The sequence below is a fragment of the Streptopelia decaocto genome (assembly GCF_964273445.1).
Source record: "Streptopelia decaocto genome assembly, chromosome: 2".
In the NCBI taxonomy this organism is placed as follows: domain Eukaryota; kingdom Metazoa; phylum Chordata; class Aves; order Columbiformes; family Columbidae; genus Streptopelia; species Streptopelia decaocto.
In genome coordinates, this window is record NC_138655.1 from 77,989,233 (window position 1) to 78,017,080 (window position 27,848).

General features: G+C 39.3%; 1 protein-coding gene across 8 annotated transcripts in view; it reads left to right on the forward strand.

Moving 5' to 3' along the window:
* The window catches only part of TRIO (trio Rho guanine nucleotide exchange factor), a 256,340-nt gene that overhangs the window by 33,133 nt on the left and 195,359 nt on the right, over nt 1-27,848 (forward strand). The window contains exon 1 of one of the 8 annotated variants that reach the window (XM_082046522.1): nt 16,660-16,753. The exons of the other annotated variants lie outside the window; for them this stretch is intronic. Coding sequence (XP_081902648.1) covers nt 16,735-16,753 — 19 coding nt within the window. The 5' untranslated portion in view covers nt 16,660-16,734. Of the gene's footprint in view, nt 1-16,659; nt 16,754-27,848 lie in introns of those variants that run through there. 8 annotated transcript variants of the gene reach the window in all.

Below are 27,848 nucleotides of genomic sequence, written 5' to 3' on the forward strand. Positions count from 1 at the left end.
TTATTAGTTTTATTTGTAGCCAAATAGCCTAGCATTTTCATTTAAAGAGTATGGATTCCGCATCCTTTATCAAGAGGCAGGATTTTGCACACCCCTCAATTCTCTTGCTTTTTATTGTGTCAGCAGAACCTTGAAGTTTGGCTGGTAGCTGCTAGAGCTCTCTCCAGAAAACTTGCTCATGATTCAAAGCTGCTTGGTCAAATAGTACGAGTTGCTGGTATTTTTGATAAGTTGTACTTGGGAGCAGTCAGTATTAGTATTGAGGTACGTACAAGTGCTTTTCAAGGGGATTTTGTATGACCAGGACAGTTATTATCTTGTGGGTTGTTGTTGTTAAGCATATGCTCATTGCACTACAGTAGAGACAAGCTACCGGCAGTAGTGATGATGAACCCAAATTCTGTCTGATAAAAGACACAGCAGAGTTGAAGATGCGGAGTAGTGTAATTATAGCTAGTGGTTTCACAGGAAGACAGGAGGAATATGTGGGTTGTGTAACGAAATTTATAGTCTACTCAAAGTACCTTCAGTTGTTTTATGGCCTTAGATAGTCAATTGCTTGTTGAATCAAATGGCATTAGGTAGCCAGTGTTGATTAATGATATTCAGTACATGTTATCCTTGGTTTTTTTACTTGCATCTTGCCATGATTACTAGTTCAGGTAATGAGACAAAAGAATATGCCACAGTGACCCTCTAGAAGGGTTTGGCAGGGGATGAAGTAACATCTATAAAAATAGGATTTGGGTGGGAGTATTATGCTTACACAACACAGAGGCCATTTTACATCTAGCAGAATTTTATTTGCTCTTGTTTATAAAATTTCTCAGCAACCACAGGCTTGGGGGTATTGTGGCTTTTTGAAGCTGGTTGAGATCCAACAGGGTGGAGGTTGAGTCTGTACTAATCACCATGGTTTGTTTCTGTGTGGGTGGCGTCTTCACTACAGGTGCTTTGTCTAAAAACACAGGGTTCATACCAAAGTTTGGCTTTGAATGGAATCTGCTGTGGACTGTTAAGCCTTCATCTGATAGACGTTTCATAACTTAAAAAGGCTGGCATTTCTGGATCGAAGCTGACCCTTGAAATAACTGAGCACCATCTGCTTGATGATGTGTATGTTTCATCCATTCTGGACTAGAGCTTGATCATGCTGGTTCAGAGCTGGTTCTTTTATCTATGGCACAGTTCACCTGCGATCCCCAGTAACTCACATGCAGTGATATGAATTACTGTTATTTTGAAACTGCTGTTTGACACAAAAACTCTTAGTGTGAGAGTAAATAAGGAATCTGTCTTCCTTTGTCTTTAAGATTGTTTGCTGTTATCAAAGCCTGTGCAGGCCTTCTAGAGGGTACTAAAGAGGGCTCTGACCAACTGACAAGCTGGGAAGCATTCTGTAGGTAAAAATTGCATGTATTTGGGAGGCAGAAGCCAGAAGATATTCAGTGGTTTACTTTGTGGAAAGAAGTTTAAATTCTGAGTGTAGTATCATGAGTCTAGTATCATAAGATTACTGTGATTTGGAATGTGAAGATTTATTGCAAATGGAAAAAATACCAAATTTTACTGGCTGAGTAGAGTTTAGGCATATGGCTTTTCATGGAAGTGTTGTCACATTTACTCTTGCATTACATGCTGGGTGAAGGCACACAGGGATTCATCAGATCCGAGTTAATGGCAGCATGTTAGAACATGACTAAATCCAAAGAAAAGGCACTATTCAGCAGCAACAGGTCTGCTGAATTTTATTGCACAATGGACACGTACCTCAGGCAGTGGGGCGAGGGGGAAGTTTTGCATCTCTTACCTACAATGAAGTTCTCAGTCTGAGATCCTGACGTCAGCAACAAGCACAGTCCAGGACCAGCTGTTAGTGTTCAGGCTGCAGGTAGCATCTCCTGTTGCTTAAAAAGTTGTATAGCTCAACTTGGAAACCAATGATAACTTCAATAGCACCTTAATAGCTAGAAGGGTGGTATTTGGAGTAAAAATACACCTGAACTGTTAGTGGTTTTGAAACTCTAGCATGGTGTTAGTTACTGTGGAATCATTTTCAGTGGCTCAGTGACAACTAGTAAATCAGCTTTTCTAATCTTGCAGTTGAAATTGTAACAGGGCAGAAAAGCTGCTAGCAAATAGGTAAAATGCTTTAAGTTTTTAGCATTAATTTTTGTAACAGTGTAACGGATCCTTGAAGGAGGGTAAGGCGTCTCATTTCTTGGTTTTAAAGGTGTGTAGAAAGCCGGTGTCTAGTCTTCTTGATGTAGATGGTTTGGCTACTTGAAGATGCTGTAGGTAGACTAGTAGCCTTCCTTGTTCAAGTGAAACACAGATTTGGCAACGTGTTCAGGAGAAAACCTTTTTTATTTAGGGGCTTTGAGAAGCTTTCCCCTGTTAAAAGACTTGAATTACAGACAGCTGTAGGAAGAAGTTAGCCATGGGTCAGTTCTTCTTTGCTAGAATAAGGTAACTTTTCATCACGCTCTTAGCTGTTTGAACCACACTGAACAGTGACTTGCTTGGTTTATTTGCTGAGCACCCTTAGAAAAATCTCTTCTTCAGGGCATGCTTACTTGAATGAACTGCCACAACTCTTCATTTCAATGACTTATTGTTCATATTGTTGTTCTAATAGGGAAACTTTCAGGTTTTTGGCTGAAGATTTTTGATGTAGGGGAGGTTCCCCCTTCTTCCCTGCTGTTTTGGATTTGTTTTAAACTTTCTGTTCTTGATCTTATCCTTGAGTCAGGATAGTGATTTTTACTGGCACAAATTAACCTTTTGTTGCATTTTACAGGCCAGGATAGTGAAGTCCTTAAAAAGAAAGTTTTTGTTTAAATAGATACACTTACAGGGACAAAATTAGACTGGTTGAATTTCAGTGTAGGGTCATCTTGTTCCATGTAGTATTATGAAACAACAGCAGAAATAAGCACAAGGTAAGTTTTATGTTTCTGTTAAGAAAAAACAAACAAACCCACAAAAAACCATTGTCACTTGAATTTCTTGCATTACATTATGTTCCTAGAATGCACAACTGAAATGGGAATTTATGAATAAAATTAAGACCGGAACTATAATTTATTGTAATAGAGGGGAAATCTGAATATGTTATGCAAAGGGTATTTTTAGAATCAGTTGATCCTAAAAAGCTGACAGCTTTTTCTACATCAAGATTAAAATAATCTGAAGAAGTAAGTTGAGTTTTATTAGTATTAGGTTGGTGCAAAAGTAATTGCAGATTTGGAACGTGAATTTTAAATCATTATAACTCAGCTCAAACTCATGTTTATTAATCAAAATAGGAACCATTACAACCAACACATTTTTGCCAACAAGAAACAAGTTTGTTTATTCCTGTAGTGTAAAAATCCATGTTTCGGGATTTGATGAATCTTTGGAAAGCATTTTCTTCATCCTGCTGGTTGTGGAAGTGCTTTTCCTGCAAAAAGTTGTTGAAATACTTGAAGAAGTGGTAGTTGCTTGGTGAAAGGTCAGGTAAATATTGTGGATGAGGCGAAACTTCATAGCCCAATCCATTCCACTTTTGAAGTGTTGGTTGTGTGACATGTGGTCAGGCATCATTGTGGAGAAGAACTAGGCCCTTTCTGTTGACCAGTGCTGGCTGTAGGTGTTACAGTTTTCAGTGCCTCTCATTGATTTGCTGAGCATCCTTCTCAGATGGAATTCCCTTGCCTGGATGGAGTCACACCTACAGCCTTTGCTTAGGATGCTGCCAGTTGTTTTCCTGGTGACAAACAGGAGCACAGCAACTGGAGGTGGCCACACTAGTTGCAGGGGTGAACCATTATCCACTGCTGCATTCTTCTCCTCCCATTTCTTACTCCTAGCTCGCTTTCCACACTTGAGGGGACAACTTATGCAGTGGCTTTCCTCTCAGCTTCACAAGACATTCCACACTTGGTGGCCTCATTGCAGCACAGGAGATTCATGCATAGGTAAAAGGACTGTAAGGATCTGCTAAGGGTATGCAGGTTGTGAGGTGACCCAGGGGAACTGCATAAGGAATGGCCTTGTGATGTGCAGGCTTGATCTAATTCTGTTAAGAAATAAAGCAAGCATATGGCCCAAGTTTTTATACTTTTTCTACTTTTCCTATAGGTCTGGAAAGAATCTTATTTACATTTCATTGTTTTAAGTTTCTTACAAGGTGTTAAAAAGTTATGTTCAGAACTTCTCAATAGTTTCTGGTTTTAATTCTGCTGCTCAGCTCTAGTGGGCTGTATGTAGGTACTGTTCCTGTGATCAGTGTCTCCCAGCATCCGATCATCTACTCTTACCTTTCATAGTACTATTTTTTCACACTTATGGGGAAAAAGAATTTTTCAATTTTTCTTTGGTACTTGAGGAATAAACGGACTGTTAGGATTTCTCCTGTCTTGTAATTATGGCATCATGCACCAGTAACGTATAGTTCCAAAAATTAAACTAGAAATATTGTAACTGGAGTACTTGTAGTCATTTGCCAGGGAGAGCTGCAAGTGAATTTTAAGCATTATTGTTTGGTTGTTAAGTATTTAACCTAGCTGAAGTCACCTGCAAGGAAAAGCATTCCAAAAGCCTCCTTCTGTGACACTGGCGGGAAGGCTGTTGGCAGGATTTGGTTAGCGTAGGAGACAAGAGTGGGGTCTCAACTAAACCAGCTCTCATAATTTAGGGTGGCAAGAAGTCTTAAAGCTGATTTGGCACTCAGCAGAAACAGCCTGCTGAGAAAGAGGATAAAAAGGATCTTCACTTCAGGCTGTAATTCAGTTTGCAGTTTGGAAACGGTGCCAGATTGAGCTTCCTGGCTGCTCACGCTGGTTCCTATGTGCACTGGATTTGAACAAAACCAAGTCAGTATAATACCTTCTCAGTCTTTTCAGCAGATTACTCTTTAGCTGGATCAGTTCCCTGCTACTTTTCATCACGCAGCTGCACAAATACTTCTGTTGGCACAACAGTGGGAGCAGTGTAGGGGCAGGAATGAGCAGCTGGGGACACGAGCGCTTTAGCTCAGCTTAGGGATCCACCAGCCATAGTCTGCGTCATCAGTCTGTTTAAGGAGAAGAAAAGTCTCGTGATGGGGCTTGTCCGCAAGCTTGATGCCTAGCTCTAGGAGGCTGCATAAATAGTCTGGGATTTTAGCTTGCACAGGCTTCTAAAATATCAATATGTTTCAGCTGAATCCCATTTCAGCTGGAGAAGGCTGGACATGTGAGAATGCCATACTGTGTCAGTGACTTTATTGTTCTTTGATAACAGGAGTTGAGATGCCCTCTGTAAGCATTGCTGCAGCCCTCAAATGAAACTATCTGTGACAAGCACGGGGTATTTCTAATTCAGTCTTGATTATCTGCTGCAAAATGTCCACAAATGCTCTTAGTTCCTCTCTGATAGCAGAGGCCATTGGCTTCACTTGAGTGCTTTCCTTTTGATTATCTAGCTGAAAGCTGAATTGTTTAATTGTGTGGACAACTTGTTGAAGCACTGATGGAGTAGAGGCTGCTTGCGTTTGGAGCACCACTGAGTGAAGGAGATAGAAGATAACTAATTTCTTCTTGCTTTGTAAGTCCTTTTAAGCCATGCTTATGAGAGCAAAGTCCTTCTGGCTGAGTTCAGCTAAACAAACTATCCATTACTCTTTAAAATGATCCATTCAGTTAAGATTCCTTGATAATTGATGTCACCAATATCTTCAGCAGTGACAACTGGCATTAAGTTGTTTCAGCACCAATGGTGTGCAAATGCTGTGTTGCTGTGTTATTTCTTTAACAATGGTAAGGCATGAGGGGTTTTACACTTTTTCTATTAGCATATCCTTGCTTTTTGCAGTAACTGAGTGGAGGTGCATCAAGGGATGAAGCTAGAGTCAGAACAGGTTGGTTTGTCAGTAGACTGATTATGGAGAAGTTTGCATGAGTGGACAACACTGATATACGGAAAGTAAGACTGGGGCAACTGACACTTCAGTGTCACCAGGTCGAGTGGAAGTACTACATACCATGCAATTGGCAGGGATATGGCTGGTCAGGTACCCAGTGAAGAGGCATCTTGCGAAAAAATCACTGTTTCCAAAAGGTGCTTCTGATCTCCAAAATGTGAATGGCATGTTTAGTTGCCTGTTGATGGCTGAACTGTTGCATCACTTCAACCGGTGCTTAGGAACTCCTTGGGAGGCAGTAGCTGAAACACTTTTACTTGCTCTGCTCTCAAAGGGCATTAACTTTCTGGAAATGAGTTTTAGAAATAATATTCCATGTAAAGTTTAAGTAGACTCTTGAACGGTATCCCTACAGTGATGCAATATGTATTTTAAGAGACTGACTCACTTTTGAAATACTGCCAACATTCTGCAAAAAGGAAGATCTGAGTAATATTATCAGAAAATATGTCTACAGAGACAGTTAATAGCCGAGAATTTTTTTCCCTGAAAGATGTATCTCCAATAAACAGGGTGTTGTCTGAGAATGAAGCTGTATGTACCAATATATTTAGCTTTATTATAGAAGACGACCACAGAATTGGGGTCTTTTAAAGATATTTCTTTTTTTTTTTTTTTTAATGAATTTTGGAAGTAAGGTCTTATTGAAAAAAATATGGAAAACATACTTGAGAAATCCCATCTGTAAATACAGTGTAAGCAGACTGAAGAGTTACAGATGAAAACTAATATGGAAGCTTAGTATAAAAGAGTATAAAAGCTGCCAGGGAAGGTAAGTTGAAAGGCTCTAACTGCAACACAAAATGCACACAAGAAGACTGGACTAATTGATCATGCTGGAAAGCTACTCAAGTCAGTACATGAAACAAAAAGCTATGTCAATTAAGCTAAATTCTGAAATTTAGCTCAAATTTTGTATTTCTGCCAGCTGGAAATGGAAATGAATGGTAGTTTTATTTTTTGTGTTCTGTATTAAAGACAGAAGCATAACTAATGCTATTACCAATACACGTAGTTTTAGATGTGCATATTGTCTGAGTACTGGCCTTTTGCATTTGCATGAGCTCTGAGCTGAAGCAGCCTGTAGCTTCCACGTCTCTTTATGTTCTTGAGTACTAAGGGGAAAAAATGTGCAGTTTCTACTTCACGTCCTATCCAGTGAATGGTTCATGGACAATTCGTTTGATTGTGAAGCTTCATTTTCAGTTCAGGGTGGGAAAAGGAGAAGATATTGGTGCTGTACTTAGTGACCCAGAACTTTACCCTAGTTGTTATTAATAAAAAGGAGAGCTGTGACAGCCTTATTCCCTCTGATGAGATATTTTCATGTCTTCCTCATATCATTTTGTGCCAAAGCCAGCTTGAAAATCACTCTGAGACAGCTTTCTTAGGCCATAGATGAAAGAAAAATAGATAATAGCTATTTATAATAATCAGACTGGTTAGACAGAAGATGATACCTGCTGATGATTAGGAATATGTTGGTCAAGACAATGAAAACTAGGGGATGGCAGGGGGGGTAAAGAATGTTTGTTCTTGTTTTCCCTGGCTGTTTATCCTACCTGCAGTTTTTGGCCCCTGTAGTTTCCTTGAAATGAGAATAGTCTTCACAAAATTGTCAACATTTTGGCATTGGACTTTTTGAACTCTTGTACGGTGGTATGGAAAACTGAAAAGACAGGAGTCTGTGTAACCACATTTCCTCCTTGTGCACAGATGTGCGGGGGGGTGGGGGTGGAGGGGGCAAACTGAAAAGATGAGTGAACATGTGGACCATGGTGCTAAGCATCTACACCAAGATGCCACTTCAGTAATTTTGCCCATTTTTCATCAGTTTGCATCTGTTTATCAGCCTTCTAAATAAAATTCTCCAGTTTTTCTTGTACTTGGACGCTTATGTCAACATTGGGTTTAAGCCCGTTATTGCGAAGGGAGCTCTGATTCTGTTAAAAGAGTGTCTCAACTTTCTTCAACAGGTTAATTGATGTAAAAAAACAAAAAAACAAACAAACTTGACAGAAGCCATAGGATCAAATGTTGTGAATGCTTTAAATTGTCTGGTAATAGTGGAAATAGGCCTATTCAGATGGGCAGGCTGATGACAGGGAAAACCAGATCCAATGTAATTGTCTGGGTACTTCTTTGGTCACTTAAGTGCCAAATATATAGTTTGGTGGGCTTTTATTTGCTTGCAAAATTTCAGCCTAGCTTGTGTACGTTAAATCTGAATCTATATAGTTAGCTTGGCTGTGCAAGGCCTTGATTTGCCATATCATGAAAGGAAGACTAAATCAGTTCTTAAGATCTTTTAAGACTAAAAATAAATCTTTGAAGTTGAAATAGGATGAACTAAACAACAGAGCCTACTGCTACCTGGAGAGCTTGTATGCTCAAGGTGTAAGCTAAAGCGATGGAAGATGCTAACAGTTCAGAATGTGTTGCAGTGTGAAAGATGTTAAAAACTATAGTAGGAGGCAAGGACTCAAGTCTCTTGTTGGGCCTCACTGTGTGCCTGGTGGGTTTCCATTTGCATTGTTAAGTTTAAGCTTGCTACTGGTCTTGCTGTCTAAAAGGTGTGTGACAAAGCTGGTGTTGAGTCAAGCTGAAGGTGACTTGAGGTGTTGGAAGTCTCTGGAGCAGTCAGTACTAACACTGTCAAATAAATAAGTGACCAAACAAGAAGGGGTCAGGGTCCCTTCCATACATTTTGTGGCCTGTCTTGTAGACAGATGTCGAGGGTTTAGATTGCGGGGTGACAACAAAAACCCTGGCAGATGTATCGTTAACCTTCTCTCCCCCCACCCAGTTCCCCCTTTTGCCCCCCCCCCTCCCCCCTTCCTGCTAAAGACAGGCGATCGGGAGGAAAAGAAGGACAGAGAGAAGAGAGTTGGAAAAACTAACAATGTTTTACTAATGCTACTAATAAAAATAGAGAAAAGAATACAAAATATACAAAACCAATCTTGAAAGTCTCAGCAACTGCAGAGCCGGCACCCAAAGTCCTGGATTGGACTCTGCAGCCAACCAGAGCTGGATTCAGTCTGTCACTAGGCCTCAGTTTGCAGGGACAACTAGCAAGGTCCCCTCCTAATGTCAGCCATAAGCAGAAGGGAAAAGGAAAAGGCAAAGGGACGAGATCCTCGTGATCTCCCACTTTTATATGAAGTATTCACGTGAATGGAATGTTATACACAGTTGGTCAGTTTCTTGGTCACTTGTTTCTCGTCGCCCCTCTCGCGAGATGTCCGTCCGTGCTTATCAATAAGTTTGCATTCTGTTGCTAGGTTTACCAAAATATGTGTCTGGTTCTCCAGGAAAATGCAGCTAATATGAAGGCTTTAGCTGACAGGCAAATTCACTAAAAGAGAGACTTGTTTTTAACAAAACCAGGACAACAGACTATTGAACAAACAAGTGTGTACAATAGCCAACTTTGCCCCTGACAAAAATCTAGATAAATAAATACTTAAAAAAAAAAAAAAAAATTATGCTAGGGTTCTCTGGATTATCTTGCTGCTGTGCCTCTGGACTGTAAGGTGTCTGCTTAATGGCAAATGGAGAAAGTGTGAACTCTCTTCCTCTGTACACCGTGTGTGTGTGTGCGTGCGTGTGTGTATATATATATACACACGCATACATACAGTCTGTTATAAATCATCAGACTTATTATGGGACTTAAACAGAAGAGCTTAGAATGCAGTTTATAAATTGAGTGTGAGAATGTATAAGAAAGAAGAACATTCTAAGTTTGTAAATGTGCTTTACACCTGTTCACAACCAGTAAATTCAGTCTTAACGTGTTTTAACTTACAACCAGGCTTTAATGTTTCCTATGTGTAGCTTGTAACCAGGAGCTTTTTCATGTTTGGCTTAAAAGGAATTGCTGGCCATTTAGTTCAATTGGGAGTATATAGATTGTTTAATGATTGTCTTGGTGAAGTATGGCAGTACCTGTTTTACAAGCCTTCTCTGATGTTTCTAAGTGAAAATTCCTGACATTCTAGTATTGCATAGTTTGTTGGTGGGTTTTTTGTATGTTTGATTTTTTTGTTTGTTTGTTTGGTTTTGTTTGTTTGTTTGTCTTTGTTTTCTTCCCTTCAATGGAATTTCAAAATCTTTCACCTACAACACAATGGTAAGCCAAGGAAAGAACTTGCTAATAATTCACATGGAAACTGTTGGAGGGGGGGGGAATATATTTGGGTGGAGCTCAAAGGTAAGTGTTTGGTTTGTCTTTGTGTCATTTTTCTCATATGAACTCTTTGAAGTGGAGTTAGTTTTAACTCAGATATGTGAGTATGTGTGAGAATTTACCATGTTTAGACACCTTTGTGGATTGATTTTGATCAGCTCTGATCCTCTCAGTTTTTTGGTTTTTGTTGTAGTGGTTGGGTTATTTTTGTTTTGTTTGTTTGTTTTTCCTCTCCTCCCCTCAAACCATGTTTGCCTTAGGCAGTCTTGAATTCCACAAAGTCTGGGCTAAACCAAAACCAAATTTATTAATTGGCAAGTATTGAGAGAAAAAAAATCTGTCCAACTATTAGCAATTATTGTGGAGAAATGTGAAATCTCTTTTGACTGAATAATTTTTCCATCAATGCAGGGACATGAGTGAGATACTCTTAAGTGCCAGAAAGAAATGAAAGCATCTTTCAGGTCATGTCAGTGTGACTGCATGGCTGTTAGCCTGTCTAAAAGGATTTGCTCTCTGTAAGTTTGCTTATAGTACATGCATCATTTCACAAATAGGTGCAACTTGCACAACCACCTAAGGCATAACATAGGCCAAGAGCTGAGGTGGATGTACAAGCTACATGAACGTCTTGTCTCTTGATGTACTTGATACCTCCAGAATTGTATTTAAGTTAGGTTACAGGTTGTACTGTGTGCATATTTTGTGGATGTGGAATGAGTTTGCGTAGCTGTCAGGTCCACCCCTTTCTGGATGACCCAAGTCCCTTAAATTGATAGTTGAGAGAAGAGTCTGTATTTCTGAAAACAGAGAACGTTTGTAAAGGATATGATGACTGGAGCACATAAAAGCTCAGTATTCGACTGCCATAAAGACAAGGGTGAACATTGTAGATTCTAATTGAATTTCCCTGCTTAAAAAAACAAACAAACAAAAACAACAAAAAAACTCAAAACCAGCAGATCTTTACACTGTGAACATGACACCTTCTTGAGCAGGAGCTAGTACGTAGTAGTTTTAAAATCTAACTTGACTTGGTTAAATGCAATAGAAAATTTACAGGTATAATTGCAGAGAATTTGTTCATGCTTGACAAGCTTTCCTTGAAAAACTGGGAAAGAACTATGTAGGGTTTTCTAAGTGTACACAGAATTGTTAAGCCTTAGTTAATACATGCCAATCTGGCAGGAATGTTAGATGGCACATATGGTGTGGTTCACATTTCATGCTTCAAACTCAGTATCTCAATGTTCGTTTTAAGTGTTCTGCATGGTATATGTTTCAAGACATTAAAGAACTTCTTTATTTTAATCTTTACCTCTAGACCTAAATTGATTTTTGTTTGACACAGAAGTTCATGTTTAACTTTCTCTTGGCAAAATTTATACTTTGTAACAGAGATGGGGTTTTGGGGCGTGGGGGAAGAGGAAAACTTTTAAGTTGTTTTTGACCTGTATGGTGCCCTTGTCACAAGCTACATGCTTTTAAGACATTATTGCTAACTAATTATCTCTTCATCTGTTTCAAACAAACAAACCTTGCTGATTTTTCTGAAACACCTCCAGAAACAATCTCTTATTGCAATTTGATCTGAGATTTCCAATGAAAACATTTAAATTGTTAAACAGAAGTAATCTTTAAGCAGGGAGATAATTGACAAATTCAAATGCAGTGTTACAAAACACACTGCCATTCCGGCTTTGCTTTTCTTGATTCTGCCGCATTACTGTAAAGCATGGGCTGGTGGCTGATGTTTAATTTCCACATTTCAGTGGAACAGAAATGAAATGCCTATCTCTGTCCCGTTAAAATATTTTGTGAAGATATGTGTATATCTGTATGTATATAGAAACGTGTCATATATGTAAATGTAATTAATTGAAGTTTATGCTTCTGGATGCTAGAAACACTAAATGCAAAAAACAAGGACAGCATTTATAGCATTCTTACAGTTAACAAATAAATTTTAGAAAATGAGTTATCAACACATTAAGTCACATTGGATATTGATGTTTGGAAGTGTTTTAGCTGGACAGGTTTTGTATTTCCAGTTACATAAATTTTGCAGAAGACAGATGCATTTCAGTGGCAAGTGAAATAGAAGGTGTTTGTTTTGTTTGTTTGTTGTTTCTTTATAAACTGAATAAATGTTTGTGATTGATTTGGTGGACTGAACTCTTTAATGTGGATCATTGTGGTTTCAATAGAAAGGAAATGAAATAAGCTTAGTTGCAAGTGTATGAGAATGAGAGCTAGATGCTGGAAAAATTTCTGCTGAAATGGAAGGTTCCAATCATCCAGAAGGTGGAGGTGCCTAACCCAAAAGACATTTGAGGAATTCTTCATTAAAAAAACCCTAAACAAACAAACAAAAAAAACCCGAAAAACAACAAACGCTGTATATTGCAGGCAGGATTGTTGTACAGGGCTGACCTGATAGTTTGCTGTCAGTTCTCAAGGAATGCAACTAAATGAAGTGTTTAATCTCCCATCAGATGAGCATTATGAATGGGGGTATGGTGATTTGTTGGTTTGTCACATTTATGCTTCTGTGAACTTGAGATGGATCAATTTGTCTGATCGTGTAACTAGAATGGAGATACCAGGAGTTTGATGCGGCCCTGTTAAACGGGCAGTCTACAGTGTAAAAGCCCCCGTAACAAAGCCATTGGAGTAGAAATGAGCTCCCTTCCTTTGCTTTGGGCCATAGTTCACAGTTGCTGCACTGTAGGGGTTGCCACATGATGGAAAAAGCTTCTTTTGTAAAACCAAACTGAGTGTTAGGGCTCTAGAAGGTAGGGGGGTCCAAGAGAACTGGGTAAAATTCGAACATCCCTTCCTCCAAGTTCACGACTGATTAATCCCTACGAGCAAGAAGTCAAGTAAAGGGAGTAAGAGGCCAGCACGGATGAGTAAGGAGTTCAGTCAAAACTCAGGTGGAAGAAGGGTGTTTATGTAATGTGGAAAAGGGGACAGATCACCTGGGAGGAATATAAAGTGGCTGGTAGAGTATGCAGGGATTTGGTGAGGAAGGCCAGGTTCCACTTGGAATTAAATCTGGCCAGGGATGTCAAGGACAAGAAGAAGGGCTTCTCCAAGTATATCAGCAGCAAAAGGAAGGTTAGGGAAAATGTAGGTCTGCTGCTCAATGAGATGGGTGCCCTAGTGACAGATGATACAAAGAAGGCAGAGTTACCAAATGCCGTCTTTGTTTCTGTCTTTACTGCTAAGACCAGACCGCAGGAATCCCAGGCCCTAGAGATAGGAAAGAACATCTGGCAAAAGGGGGACTTTCCCTTGGTTGAAGAGGATCAGGTTAGAGATCATTGACACAAAAATCCACAAATGCACGGGCCCCGAAGGGATGTGCCCATGAATGCTGAGAGAGCTGGCAGATGTTATTACTAAACTGCTCTCCATCATCTTTGAAAGGTCATGGAGAACAGGAAAGGTGCCTGAAGACTGGAAGAAATCCAACATCACTCCTGTCTTCAAAAAGGGCAAGAAGGACAATCCATGAAACTACAGGCCAGTCAGTTTCACCTCCATCCCTGGAAAGGTGATGAAACAACTCATTCTGGACATAATCTCCAAGCATGTGGAGAAAAAGGAGTTTATCCTGAGTAGTCAGCATGGATTCACCAAGGGGAAATCATTTTTGATGAACCTGATAGCCTTCTATGATGGAATGGCTGGCTGGGTAGATGGGGGGAGAGCAGCGGATGTTGTCTGCCTTGACTTCAGCAAGGCTTTTGATACCATCTCTCACAACATCCTCATAGGCAATCTCAGGAAGTGCAGGCTAGATGAATGCACAGTGAGATGGATTGAGAAGTGGCTGGATGGCAGAGCTCAGAGGGTTGTGATCAACAGTGCAGATTCTGTTTTGGGGGCCTGTAGTTAGTGGGCTTCGCCAGGGGTCAGTACTGGGTCCTGTCTTGTTCAAGCTGTTCATCAGTGACCTGGATGAAGAGACTGAGTGCACCCTCAAAGTTTGCTGATGATACAAAACTGGGAGGAAGGGCTGACACACCAGGAGGCTGTGCTGCCATTCAGCTGTATCTGCACAGGCTGGAGGACTAGTCGGAGAAGAACCTAATGAAGTTTAACAAGGGCAAGTGTAGGGTCCTGCACCTGGGGAGGAGTAACCCCAGGCACCTTTCTTGTGAGAAGAGACTGAGAGAGCTGGGTCTGTTCAGCCTGGAGAAGGCTGAGAGGGGACCTCATCAATGTTTACAAATATCTCAAGGGTGAGTGTCAAGAGGATGGAACCAGACTCTTCAGTGGTGCCCAACATTAGGATGAGGAGCAGTGGGCACAGACTGAAGCACAGGAGGTTCCATTTGAATATGAGGAGAAACTTCTTTACTTTGAGGGTGCCAGAGCCCTGGAACAGGCTCCTCAGAGAGGTTGTGGATTCTCCTTCTCTGGAGACATTCAAAACCCACCTGGACACATTTCTGTGCGATCTGCTATGGGTGAACCTGCTTTAGCAGGTGGTCTCCAGAGGTCCTTTTCAACCACAACCATTCTGTGATTATTTGAAAGGGGGGTGTGTGTGTGTGTGTGTGTGTGTGTGTATGTGTGTTCAGAGCTGTAGTAGTATCATTTCTCTGACTTCCAAAAATTCAGATGAAGTAAGCAATTTTTCATGGGTGGTTTGTTGAAGGAGTTTCCAGTGTGAAGGCTTTTACCATGTATTCTCTGTGATAATCAAACTTCCCAGGTATAAATTAGTTCAGGTATTTGCTTACCTACAATGAAGAAGGATTTTCCAGATACTGAATTGCAGTATTTGGAAGACCGAAGTCTCTCCCCTATGCAACTTGGCAAGAAGAATGTGAAGCTACTGGAATGAAATGCAACTAAACCTGTCATAATCATATTAACTTGAAGTGCTATGTTAAGCGGTAGCATCAGTGGAATTATGCTTTCTGTGATACTGCACTGATTAATGGCAAAGTAATTAAGAATGGCAGTATCAGAGTTGATCCAGCTTGGGTTACTTCTGCTGTTCAGAAGTACAAGTAACTGCGATCAAAACCAAAGCAAATGCTCAGTTTAGCACTTGACTTGAGTTGTCTTTATTTACAGTAGGTAATAGTTTCACCTATTTGTGAAAATCCCTCTTAGAAGCTGTTTTCTAGTCAGAGAAGATAGATGTGTTCCTAGAAAGATGGTTTCTTGTGGACTGTAGTTTGCCAGCATAGCATTTTTGATCTAACCATCCCTTATGTTTATTGTATTTCTTGACCTCCCAAGTAGAACGCCTTATTTGTATAAAAATTCACTACAGTTCCACAAGCAGGCTATTACTGTATCTGTTGGATTTTTGGCTTGTTAAACTGCAGTATGCAAAAAGGGCACAAACATTTCACACATGCACACCCCCAGGATTTGCAGTTTTCTTGGTCAGAATCTTTGAGATTAGAGAGCTGCTGTTGTCTCTGTTAACCTTTAGCAGAAGATTACTAAAGGGAGGTGGATACAAATGGCTACATTGTTTGATTTGCTTTGACAGGAGTGAATAATCTTATGGTAAGTTATCATGTTTTATTACAACCTTATATATGACAGGTCGACCACCCATATATTTAAACTTGACGACTGTCAGGGAAGAAGCAGTATACTCAGTAAGCTGCGGCAGTCTGTTTCCTAACCATGACTCTGTAGTTAATTTAGGATTAAATTGTTAAATGTGTTGCTATGGTTTAATCGTCATTAAAACTATCTTTAGATCTTGTTTGTATGTTTACAATGCCAGTGCTTCCTCTGTCACTTTTTCTTCAGAGATCAAGTTATGGGCCTATGATATTGTTGGCATTTATTCCTATTTAACAACTTGCTACAATCTTCTAGATTTGTAACAGGGAAGGTTAATAGTGTGATAAATAGATGGGGTTTTCTGAGATTATTCACTTGAAGAGCAAAATAACTCAGAACTTCAGATGCTAATATGTAATCCTAACAGTGACTTTGTTAATGTATTCATTAATTTTGTTTACATAAAGCAGCTCAAAGTTTGATTGCATATAGTCCAGTCAGAGAGGTTACTTCAGCAGAATTAGGACTGAGTTATCCTATCATATTGAAAATAGTGGTATTATTCATTCCACCCTTTCCGGTAACAGTTTCCTGTTTTAAGGATAAGCTTCATTTTAGGTGTTTTTCAGTGGGTGAATAAGAACAGAAGAATGAGAAACACATTTAGGAAATGTAATTCTAGGCACTCAGTGGTTACTGTACAAAGTTGACATGTAGACTTGGGATTTCTGGAACAAGTTGTGAAAACTCAATGGTAATACAGAATGTCTCAGTGAACAATGAGATGGTCTTGTTGTACCTTCCTTCCCAGGTCCAATGATAAATTAGACTTCAGGAGCAATCAGTTCAAGGGAAAAACTCTTGAGACAGTGAATTAGGTGAAGTCCAAGAAAGTTCATGATATCAGTTTATCTGTAGGAAATATGCCAAATAGTAACATAAAAGGCAAGCAAAAGTTCAGCCAGAGTTGAGAGATGGACTTTGAGAGCAACAAGAAGAGCTGCTGCTGCTGCTGCTACATTAACAGCAGAAGACTAAAGAAGGAAAAAATATGCCTGCTGCTGAGAGAGGTGAGTGATTTAGTTACCACTGATGCAGGTGAGGCTGAGGTACTCACTGCCTTCCTCTCCATGATTTACCAGGTCTTTGTACCTATGGACAGGATTTGGGGAGGAGAGGAGCAACCAGTAGTAGAAGAGGCTCAGGTGAGGGCGCTCTTGAAGTCTTGACCTATGCAAAGTCCATGGGACCAGGTGGGATGCATCTGAGGGTGCTGAGAGATCTTGACATGAGAATAGCCATACTGTGTCATCTTTGGAAGGTCGTGGAAATTGGAAGAGTTGCTCGATGACTGGAGAATGGCAAATGCTCCACCTGTCTTCAGGAAAGGCAAGAAACATCCAGGGAACTACAGGCTGGCCAGCTTCACTTTGGTCCATGGAAAAATCATGAACCAAGTCTACTTGGAAGTCATTTGCAGACATGTGAAAGTGTGGTTGTTGATTTGGAGTAGCCATCATGGGTTTACCAAAGGTAAATCATGTCCGACCAACCTGATCACCCTCTCTGAAATGACTGAGTCTGTGAATAAGGCTGAGAGCAGTGGATATGATCTGCTCTGATTTCAGCAAGGCTTTTGGTATGGTTTCCCTGCAGCAGCAACGTTGTGTTCAAGTTGAAACACTGTGATCTAGGTAGGTTGAGTGCTTGTTTAGTGAAAAACCGCCTGGACCTTCAAGCTCAGAGGGTAGTGGTTAATGATTCAGTCTGTACCTGTTAAAAGTGGAGTTCCTCTATTCTGAGCACTGTGCTGTCTCACATCTTGATCAATGACCTGGAGAAGACAGTGTACCCTCATTAAGTTTGTGGGTGTCAACAGGCTGGAGAGTATAGTCCACATGCTTGAGGGCAGGATGCTATTCAGAGGGGCCTAGACAGGGTAGAGTTATGTGCTGACCTCACAAAATCCAAGAAGGACAAATGCGAAGTCCTGCACATGGAATGGATTAACTCCCTGCATTGGTACAGTCTGGGGACTGAGTTGTTGATATCAGCTCTACGTAGGTGACTGTGGCTTTCCTGGTGGGCAGAAGGCTAAACTCAACCCAGCAGTGTGCTTTGGCAGTGAAGAAGAGTAACAGCATCTTGGGCTATGTTAACAGGAACATCGCTAATAGATTGAGATGATGAATTTTCACCCTGTACTCAGTATCTGGAATATTGTGTTGAGTTTTGGGCCAGTTCAAGACAAATGTTAGTAAATGTGACAGCAGGTCCAGCTGGTGAGGCATAAAAATTGTTGGGCTGGAACCATTGCCCTGTGAGGAGGGGCTGAGGTAACTGGGCTTGTTAAACCTGGAGACAAGACAACATCAGATACCTGGAAGGAGGGAACTGAGAAAATGAAGTCGGGCTCTTTACATAAAAAGCAAATGTCTTCAAACCACCCCATTTAATTGCTTACAAGTCCTTCTTATCCTGTACACCTTCTTGGGCAAGTTTAGGCTGCAAAAGTCTGGTATGTAAACACTAGCTCTGTAGGCAGAATACTGAAGCTGCAATTAATGGTTGTGACAAAGTAGCACTAAAAATCCCGAACTCGAGCATCATCACAACTCTGCCAAAATTCAGGTGGCTTTCTGCATGTAGGCCTCTGTAAAGGCAATTCTACAAGCTGCCTGAATGTTAACTGTAAGGAATTTTTTTAAGGTGAAGTGTAATACATATAGTACTATGAGCTATAATTGATTTTTGGATATGCCAGCAGTGAGCTAATATGTTGGTTTTGAGCAAAAATATACTGAGAACTAAATTTAAATCAGATTTAATATTAAAAAAGACTTGGAGGATGAGAATTGCATCTATGAGTAGTGAGACGTTATCCCTTACCCTCAAGTCTGAATCTCTCTCATGTGCCTGTGTGAACTAAAAAGAAAGGTTTAGAAATTTAATTAGGAACAATGGAGCTGCAACTTCTAACTCCATCAATTTAATCTTGCAATGAAACTTCAAGAAAAAGTAGAAAATGAGCAGAGAGATGAGTTTGTATTAAAGGATACAGAAAATGAGGAAAGTATTTCAGTTACTTTTTTTTTTTCCCCTTACTCCTTACCCACATTTACTCACATGTGTTTTTGCTTTCTGTAGGTATGCAGGCTGTTGAAACACTGTACGGTTTTGTGCCTTTGCAGGGTGCTGGGGTGTGCTGAGGAGCAGGTGACCTGCTGCTGGTGGGCTCAGGGTTACAGGCAGGCACAGCTGGGCTCCCCCCTCCCTGTCCCCACGGTGGGAGCACCACATGAGGCTGGGCTCAGCACTTGCTGGGGGGGAGGCAACAGTTGCTGGCCTGGCCCAAATGCGCCTGCAGTTGCGAATGAAAGAGTTCCCTATGTAGCCAGTGTTTAGCTTGGAGTTAGGCAGTGTGTTTAGACTGTCTTTTAATTTCCCCCCCCCCCCCCCCTGATTCTTTGAGGGATAATTGTTTCTTTGATAGGTTTGCCCACACGATGTTGGCACAGGCAGCATATAGTACTACATAGATACTTACTGGCCTGTCACAGTGAGCTGCATTCATGTTCGGCAGTAAACCCTGGCATCCTGTTATAAGTCAAATTGCTTACATAGTTGGCATAGTCTTACTGAAGTAATTGCTGATGTATGGAGCAGTGTTTTATGGTAAAACACTCTTTCAAGTGCCTGAGTCATGTTATAGGCATGTTGTCTGGAAATGGCTAAGAGAGATTCCTTGTTGGTTCCCTTTGTACTCTCATTTCCTGAACAAGAACGGGGAGGTTCAGTAATTTTCTTTTTTGTGTAGCAGACTGACATGGAATCATGGTGGCCCTCGATGAGGACAGCCTGTGTCTTAGGTCTGTTGGGAAAGGTATTGGTGCTGCAAATTGATGTGCTTCCTGTGACACAGATCAAGAGTTTTCCCATTTGTATAACTAATTGTCAGTGACATACTTTGCGATGCACATACCAGGGAGACATTCTGTCATAATAGTGAGCACAGGTAAAATAGTAGAAGAGGATCCTGCCTTTCTCAATGTGCTTAAAAGAAGCTTTTCTTAGTCATGTCACTTTTTAATGAGCTAATTTTCTGTTAGCCACTTTAAAAGAAAAAAACAAAACCAAAACATGCCGCTTTGTTTGGAAGTCCTGGAAACAAAAGGCAAGGTTCATGAAGTATTGGCAAATGTATGCAGAAATCTGGAAATTATCTGTCTTGCTCCTAGTTTTGCTGTACAAGTTGTTAAACAAGTCTGTGGAGAACCAGTGCTGACAGGGAAGCTGGAATCTTCATCTGCCCAAATGTATCTGTTGTACAGAACAGGAATGAGTAATGTTCCAGATTACAGTAAGAGAGAAAGGACTATCTTAATTCAGGGTTGTTGTTTCTGAGTTCTTTAAGCACCAATGTGGCAATGTCTAATTTAAAGCAAATGAGCATATTCCTTTTTCCTTGGTGTAAGCTAGGTAACTTAGGTAATGCAGAGGCCAAATTTGAATTCAGCTCTTCCTGAAACATTAGGATAACAGCCTGTGAATAAGACTTAACCTGTAGTCTGATAAAACTGGCACTTCCAGAGCTGTTGTGTAATAGAGATGTTGAGTTAGTTTGCCTAGAAGTGCTCCAGTTATGCCTGGATCTCTTGTACTAGCATCTGTGTGCCCTGTGCCATTGTGACGTACTGTCACTCAGTCTTGGAAAATGGCAATTAAACTGAAATTGTTTTTGTCAACCCAAACCAAATGAGCTAGTCTCTTCTATCTCGGTGTAGTAATCTCTCTTACTCATAGCTGGCATTAAGAAGTTTAAATCCGCAGGTCACGTTATTATTCAGGTATGTTGGTTTTTTGATTGAGGTGATGAAATAATGGAGAATTAGAGATCTTTAAGGTGAAATCAAGCAGAATATTTTGTTCTTCTCCACTGTAATTTATCTTAGGTTTTATCATCTGGTGCTGAAGGCAGGAGTTGTTACTCACCCTTCTAATGTTTAGTTTGTTCTCAATTTAATTGTTGATGTAGAACATTATCTAAATCTTAGTATGTGTTGTGTTGAAATGATAAATTTATCAGACAGTTAATAATTTTCAGGTTATTTGTTTATATCTGTACAATAGTAACTAGACAGAATACTGGGGCATTGTAGGTTTTTTATTTTGTTTTGGAAAGGATTTTCTAGTGTTTTGAGATCAGGATCAACATTAAATATATCACTTCAGTTTTAATTTTCTAAGGTGGTGTGTATGTCAACTTTGATTTAGATCATGGCAATATCTTCAGGAGGATAAGCATTTCAGAAACTGGGATGTGTGCATGTTCAGGGGTAAATAATTGAAGTATTCTGCTTTATATGAATATGAAAAGAGATTAAATGATTAAGAAAATAATTCTATATTTTGTTATATACTTATGTGGGATCTCCTTGCTAGCAAATTCTCATGGACACTGAAGCTTTTTATGTAACAGATGTTTGTTATTGTACCATGATGATAGTAGAATTCATAAAAACAAAGCATAGGATTAGGTCTACAGATGACTCAAAAGCCTAAAAAGGTTGCAGATCCTTGAAGTTGATAGCTCTAAACGTGGCATTAATAACTCAGAATTGGTAATGCATGTCCAGCTAGTGTTCAGCTTCTACAATTGAAACAGTAGGCTTGCGTTAAATGAGTGGACAGAGAGAAGGTTGACTGTTGAGTTTAAATTACATTGCATTGTGCATTTCAGGTGTTACCGTTTGTGGCGTACTCTATGAAGGGCGGCTTAAGTCTAGACACTCAGGTGGTAAACTCTGTTACTTGGTTTTATTGGAATGTCATTGTCCGAAGTAGAAACATTAAGCTGTTCAGATTATTAAACTGAAATTTTAAATAAGGAATTATAAGCCTTATTTATAATTACTTGCTTGTCATAGATAAATATATGAAAGATTAATAGCTTTTATTTGCAATACTGGTCCATTCTGTTGTTGAGTTTTGTACCTACAGGATTTCTAGTCTGTGACTACAGATTTGTATGTAGCCAGGGAGGAGACTGTGTTTTTAAACTGTCCTCTGATCTGGGAACAGTTGCATCTGGGTATTACATAGGATTAAAGAGCAATCATTGTCAAAGCGTATTTGGTAGTAAATCCAGGCAGAGCAACTGTTAAGCAAACTGACAGTCAAGCAAACTGTACAGGCAGAAGATATGTGTTGACAAAGATGACTTGGATTTTGAACACGTATTGTACCTTTTTTCATCTGACTGCTCAAACAAGACTAGTTGAAAAATGTTTTGACCTGGAAATAGAGCTTCTTGGAGAAGATAGAAACCTAGCAGCTATGGAAACTATATCAAATTTGCTGGGGTCTTGAACTCAAGTCTTGAGTTTTTGAAATCGAGATTCATTTTTCTAGATAAAGGGATAAGGATTTAATTTGCTGTTGTTCCAAACCGTGATTTAGTTTATCCATTTTGTTGGGCACAGACATATTGAGCCTCTGGGGTTTGAACAATGTGTTCTTATAAATGGGATACAAACAAAAAAACTGGTGTACTAATACTTCTGAATGGTAAGTCACTATAATATTTCTTGAACTTTGTCTTGTAATGGCATGTTACTGTACAAGATTCAAAATTAAAATGAATGTGTAGCTATAATATGGTAGAATCCTCTCTACTTGCATGTTAGTTAATGACCTCGTAAGGTGGAGAAAGAGAAAACAGAGCTATGGTGGGTGAAGCTTGACAGTGCTTCTTGACAATGTGTCAAAGCAATTCTGTATTCTTTTACTCTCCAAATAGATGTGGGTAACACTTCATGTTTTAGCATGATGTAAGTGATAACGGTAGCTATGGTATTAGCTGTCATTCAAAATCGTGTGCTTGTAATATTAGTCATCTGCTGAAGGGAGCATAAATGCAGATACTGAGCTTGTTATGAAGAAGGAATGCCTGTGGTGTGTTCTTGCTCTAAAGCTGCTGTTCCGGAGAGTGAAAATTCAGAGTATGGCATTGTAGCTGACTAGTGTAATGTAGTAATTATGACTTTCGTTATTTGATCCATAATCTCCAGTGGCTTTTCAACAAGTGCTCTTGTCTGCATTAGGTTAATTTTACTGTAATGCATGATTTCCGTGATACTTCCCTTAAGATGCTTTTATGTCTTCTTTTCTAAGAAGGACCACTGAACATCTTTCCCAATTGAAGTTAACTTTGCTTGGACTTGCCGCAGTGTATTAAAATCCAAACTCACAAGTGAGCTTCAAATGTGTGGTACCCCTGAATAGAAATATATGGGTGCAGTTGGTTTATCTAACTTATTTCAGCTTCTGTTCATTTGGTGGGCTGGAATTTCAGAACTGCATCAGCTCCATTGTCTGGTACTTGAGGCAGCTCTTAATCTTTGCTAATATGCTTCTGTTCTACTATAAGGGTGCAGAGATACCAGGCATGTGTTAAATTAATAGATCATATTTTCTCTTGGTTTTTGATTGTAAGCTTAAGCGTAAAGGATTTTATTTTTTTTAAGTCTGCATTATACTTTTCTTTTACTGTGTGATAGATTGATTTCTGTTAATTATAGGCAGTCACTGTGTTAGAGGTGCAGTAAGTCAATTCCTTTTTTGGGGACTAACTACAGGTTCTGCTTTCAAGACTATTCCATAGCTGAAATAATTGAACTGGTTTCTGTGTACTTTACAAGTTGGTTAATTTAACTGGGGTTTTGGAAGAGAACTTGCAGAGTTGCCCTTGGAGATAAAATAAAATACTGATGGTTCCTTAAAAAATTTGTCTAGGTGCTTGTTTAAACACTAAAATGCATTTCCTTTGTTTAAACATACATCTGATTTAAGATAACTTCTTCAGTCATGCATTACTTTGTCAGCCTTAGAATTTTTTTTTCCTAGTTCAGTTGTCTTTCTTATGAATTCATCATGTATCTGAGAGATTTTGTTGACTGTCACTATAAAAGTGTTTCGTCTTATTTTGCAGAATAGCTCTCCAGTCAGTTTATTCAATGTTTTAAAGTTCATAACCATTTGCTCTTGATGGAGCAGTGTGTTAGTAGGAAGGATGCTTTTTGATATTTCTGTGTCTTCATGCTGGAGATGCACGTACCCATGTGGATGGAGTGCCTTGATCTTGACCAATAACTGTCAGTCAGCCTTCTCTTAACGAAGGCGAAGATGAGTATTTCAACTTATTTTTTTTTGACATTAGCCAGAACGTGCAAAATCAGTTACAGGTATTTGACTTACATGTATAAGTCGGTATGCACTTGGCTTGAACTGAGGGTTGTTTTCCTTCACCTTGTATTTAGCTCAGCTGTCTGTCCTGCTTTAAATTTCTATTTGGAAGTCTGCATATTTACCTGTGCAATGTGTTGGGTTGTGTTTGTGAAGAGAGTCTCTTCCTGACAGAGCGCAGGAGCATTAATTAGCCTTTGTTTTTTGAGATCATGGAGAATTATATTTATATTGACTGTTTTTTGTATATCATTCTCCTCCCTAAAAGTGAAACTTCGTAGAACGTTTTTCTCCTAGGTGACATGTCCATTGCAGTGGGGAGATCTTTGTTCAACTTTTTAATTTTAACCAGTTTGTAAATGGACAGCTATACTTGATAAACAGTATTTAATGCATCATAGCTTCTGTTCAGAGTACTGCCTGGTGGTTAATCAAACTAAGAATCCTCAGTCTGCTTTTGGTAATTATCATAAAACTCTAGCTTAAGCTGGCACTGCCACCAAAAGGGACTATTCACAGAATTATGCCCTTGATAGTGCAGTTGCTTGGAACTTGACAGAACCCATTCCTTGGCTTTTGCTGTGCACTAGTGCACGTGTGCACCCATGCGCACCCACCACAACCATTTAATGGCCTGTCAATAACTGTTTGTACAGATGTCTGTACTAAAAAATTAGAATATCATAGTTTCATAGCTGACTTCTGAGTTAGCATTTTGATTAAGGCTTAACGCTTAATAGTGGAGTATCTCCTTTTTGGAAAAATATAAATAACTTTCCTCTAGACCTTTATGGCTAGTACACTGACTGCAAATAGTTACTTCCTCCCTACCCTAACTGTATCATATTGCATTAATATGTTTGATGGAAGGAGTTACAATGCCTGGTAAATTTAAGCCTTTAATTCAGTCGTAATCAGTTGGTGGGTACTAGCAAATAACACCAGGCTGAACTGGTAAAATGGAAGCAAACTGGAAGCTTTTTCTTCCTGTCTAGAGGCTCTGTATCAGTTCTTGCTCTAATTGTAATCTAAGAGTGATTCAGTTTTGGATATTGGTAAACAAATATTCAGTGGAGGTAATGGGCTGTTGCTCAGAATCATCAGCTATTGCAAACCTTAATTCAACAAAGTAAGGAAATCCCAATAAGCTTGACTGTCACATTTAGTTGGAATTTTTTGTGAGAAATCGAATTTTTAAATACCAATAGATTTAATGTGGAATGGTATGCTCTAAATTGGAAAAATCAGAAAGATCTGATGGGGCCCAGGAGCTTATATCCACAGAAAGTCACTGAGCCAAGAGCTTGAAGAATGACATTTCAACAAATAAGGATGTGAGAGTAGTAATTTGAAAAGTGATTGTAATGGCAATCAATTACCCAAAGAGGTCAAAAGCAGGCCTTCTGTAAGGATGGGATTATCTCACATCTGCCAGTGACAGGCTGCTTTGGTAGGCAACTTAAGCTTCTGATATTGGCCCTGTCTGAGAAACATTTTGGACTCATTCAAGGTATTTTCTCATGCATTTAAATAAACTTTAGCTTTGATTTTGATTCTTCGATTAACTTTCTTTATAAAACAATAATAACAAAGCTATCAAGAAGGCAAGTAGAGATGCTGTGTTATGGCGTGGTAACTTGGATCCTTAGCATCATCCATACGTATTGTTATTTCAGGCATAAGTGACAGAGTACAGCCTGTTAGTTCAAAATTTTGATTTTTGTGAGTCTCAGATACTTTGTTTGTTTTCCCCAGGTGTTGAGATGGTAGTACAATTTTTAGTCTGCTTTGAAATCAGGGAAGCTTAGTTGCTGCTAACAATATTAGTGTTCGGACATAAATGTATCTTGCTGGCTTGCTTGTAGTTTCTTCTTTGAAGAGTTACAAGCCATAGAGTTTGTGTTTGGTGCTAAGTTACCAAATACAAAACTAAGCTGAAATTGGAAATGTACTGATTTGAGCTAACTGGGATAAGTTTGCATACAATTGAGTTGTATGTGGCAACGGTCTAAGCCTTTCTTCTGGTTCTCATGAGAACAAAATCGTACTGGTTCAAAGCATCTTTTGAAAGGGTCTCTAGGCATCTCAAACTGATGTACGTGTACTTCAAGTTCTGTTAAGTAACTTCTGGAGAGGAGTAGTCCTCTTGATAAATGTCGTGAAGAGTAAATGCATAGTAAGTAAAATGTTCCCTCTACTGTTATTACTCTTGTAGTTGAAATAGTGCCAATGAACTGACCTGTCATTAGCAGGAGCAAGGTTGATGGAGTGGTAATGGAGATGAAGCATAACAGGAAAACTGTGTGCATAAAGGACTTAGTAAGAAAGTTCTTCTATATTGAATGTTCAAGGAGATGCTGGTCACACACAATTGTGCTTAGTTAGGGAAGCATGAGGGGAGGCTGCTGTGATGTATCAGCTATCAAAACTTTTGGGAAAGTTTTTTTAGAGAGAAGTTGCGGTCTTCTAACTGGATGCTCCATAACACAATGTTGTACTCAACGCACTGTGCTGAGCCTAGTACATACCCATTACCTGTCTGTATGCTTTCAAATATCTGAATGACTTGTGCTGGACAAGAATGTGATACTGCTTCATGTTCAAGCTTTCAATAGCTGCCTGGATAAAAAGACTCAGTAAACCTCTGTTATGACTTAATTTCTCAGGATTTTTTTTGTTTGTTTGTTAAATAATAGTAGTTATGAGATTTTGGCAGTTTGAGTGAGATGTTGTGGTACAGGAGCTTGAAAACAAATAAGAATGCTGCTGCGTGACTTGTCTATAACAAAAATGGCTCTATACCAAGAGTACTTCAGCAGAGAGTGCTTCTCATTTAATAATGTGTAAAAATAAAAATATTTGCCAAACTAAATAATGTTTCAACTGTTGTTATGCTGTACTACTGCCATAAACTTGTGTTTTAACCTGATGAGATAGTATAAGAGGAGAAGGGGAAATAATAAAATAAAGGTGAAAACAGCTAAAGAAAAATTGAATTTCACATTTCTTACTGTTGTACTCTACATAAGGTAATATTTGTAACTAAGCTTGTCAGGTCATTTAGAAGTACATCTATGGACTGCTAATTGGTTTTAGAGTTTAAAATCTTCAGAGACAGCTTGTGTATCTTTAATCATGTCAGGAACTGAAAAGACAAAGGTGGAGGCCTTGTTAAATCTTACTTAGTGCTTTTAAAATACATTGTAGACTTCTGAAGTAATGCATTTATATACGTGCCAAAGTGCATTGCTGCTTTTTAATGCAATTAAAATGTTAGCTCCTATTGTTGTCTCAAATAACTTCTCCAGGAAATCACATGCATTTAGGATTTTGTGTAGAGTGAGTCAGTGTTGTAGGAGATCAACAAACCCATTTTAATTGAACTTAAATAAGGCTGGTTTTTGTGAACTTAATTAAAATATTATAACTTGGAGTGCTTGAATCATTGTCATTATCCTGATTTGCAGATAATATCACATGGTATCTATACCATACTAAATAACACTTTGTAAGTCTGAGCGTATTCTTTAAAGGCATGGATCAGAGGTGCTATAACATGCCCATGTGATGAATGCCATCTACTGAAATAAAATAACATGGAAAAAACATTTTCTGGTGGTGGTATTTTGCAGGTAGTGTTACAGAGGTGGGTGCCTGGATAGTTTTGGCATATAAGATCTTTGTATTCTCCACGTTCTAGAAGGCAGAAGAATAAAGCTGATGAGTGAATACCTGCTGCTTGTGCTAACAGAACAGTAACCATCTGTACTTTCTGATTTTGATGTGTGCAACTGGGTCCATAGATTTGATGTTAAAAGTTTGAGCATGAAATAGTGGGAACTCAACAAGTACTTGTTAGACTGGATTTGTTGTGCTGGTAAGTAGTAGGAAGTGGTAAGCTGCAGTCAGGTTTAAATAGCT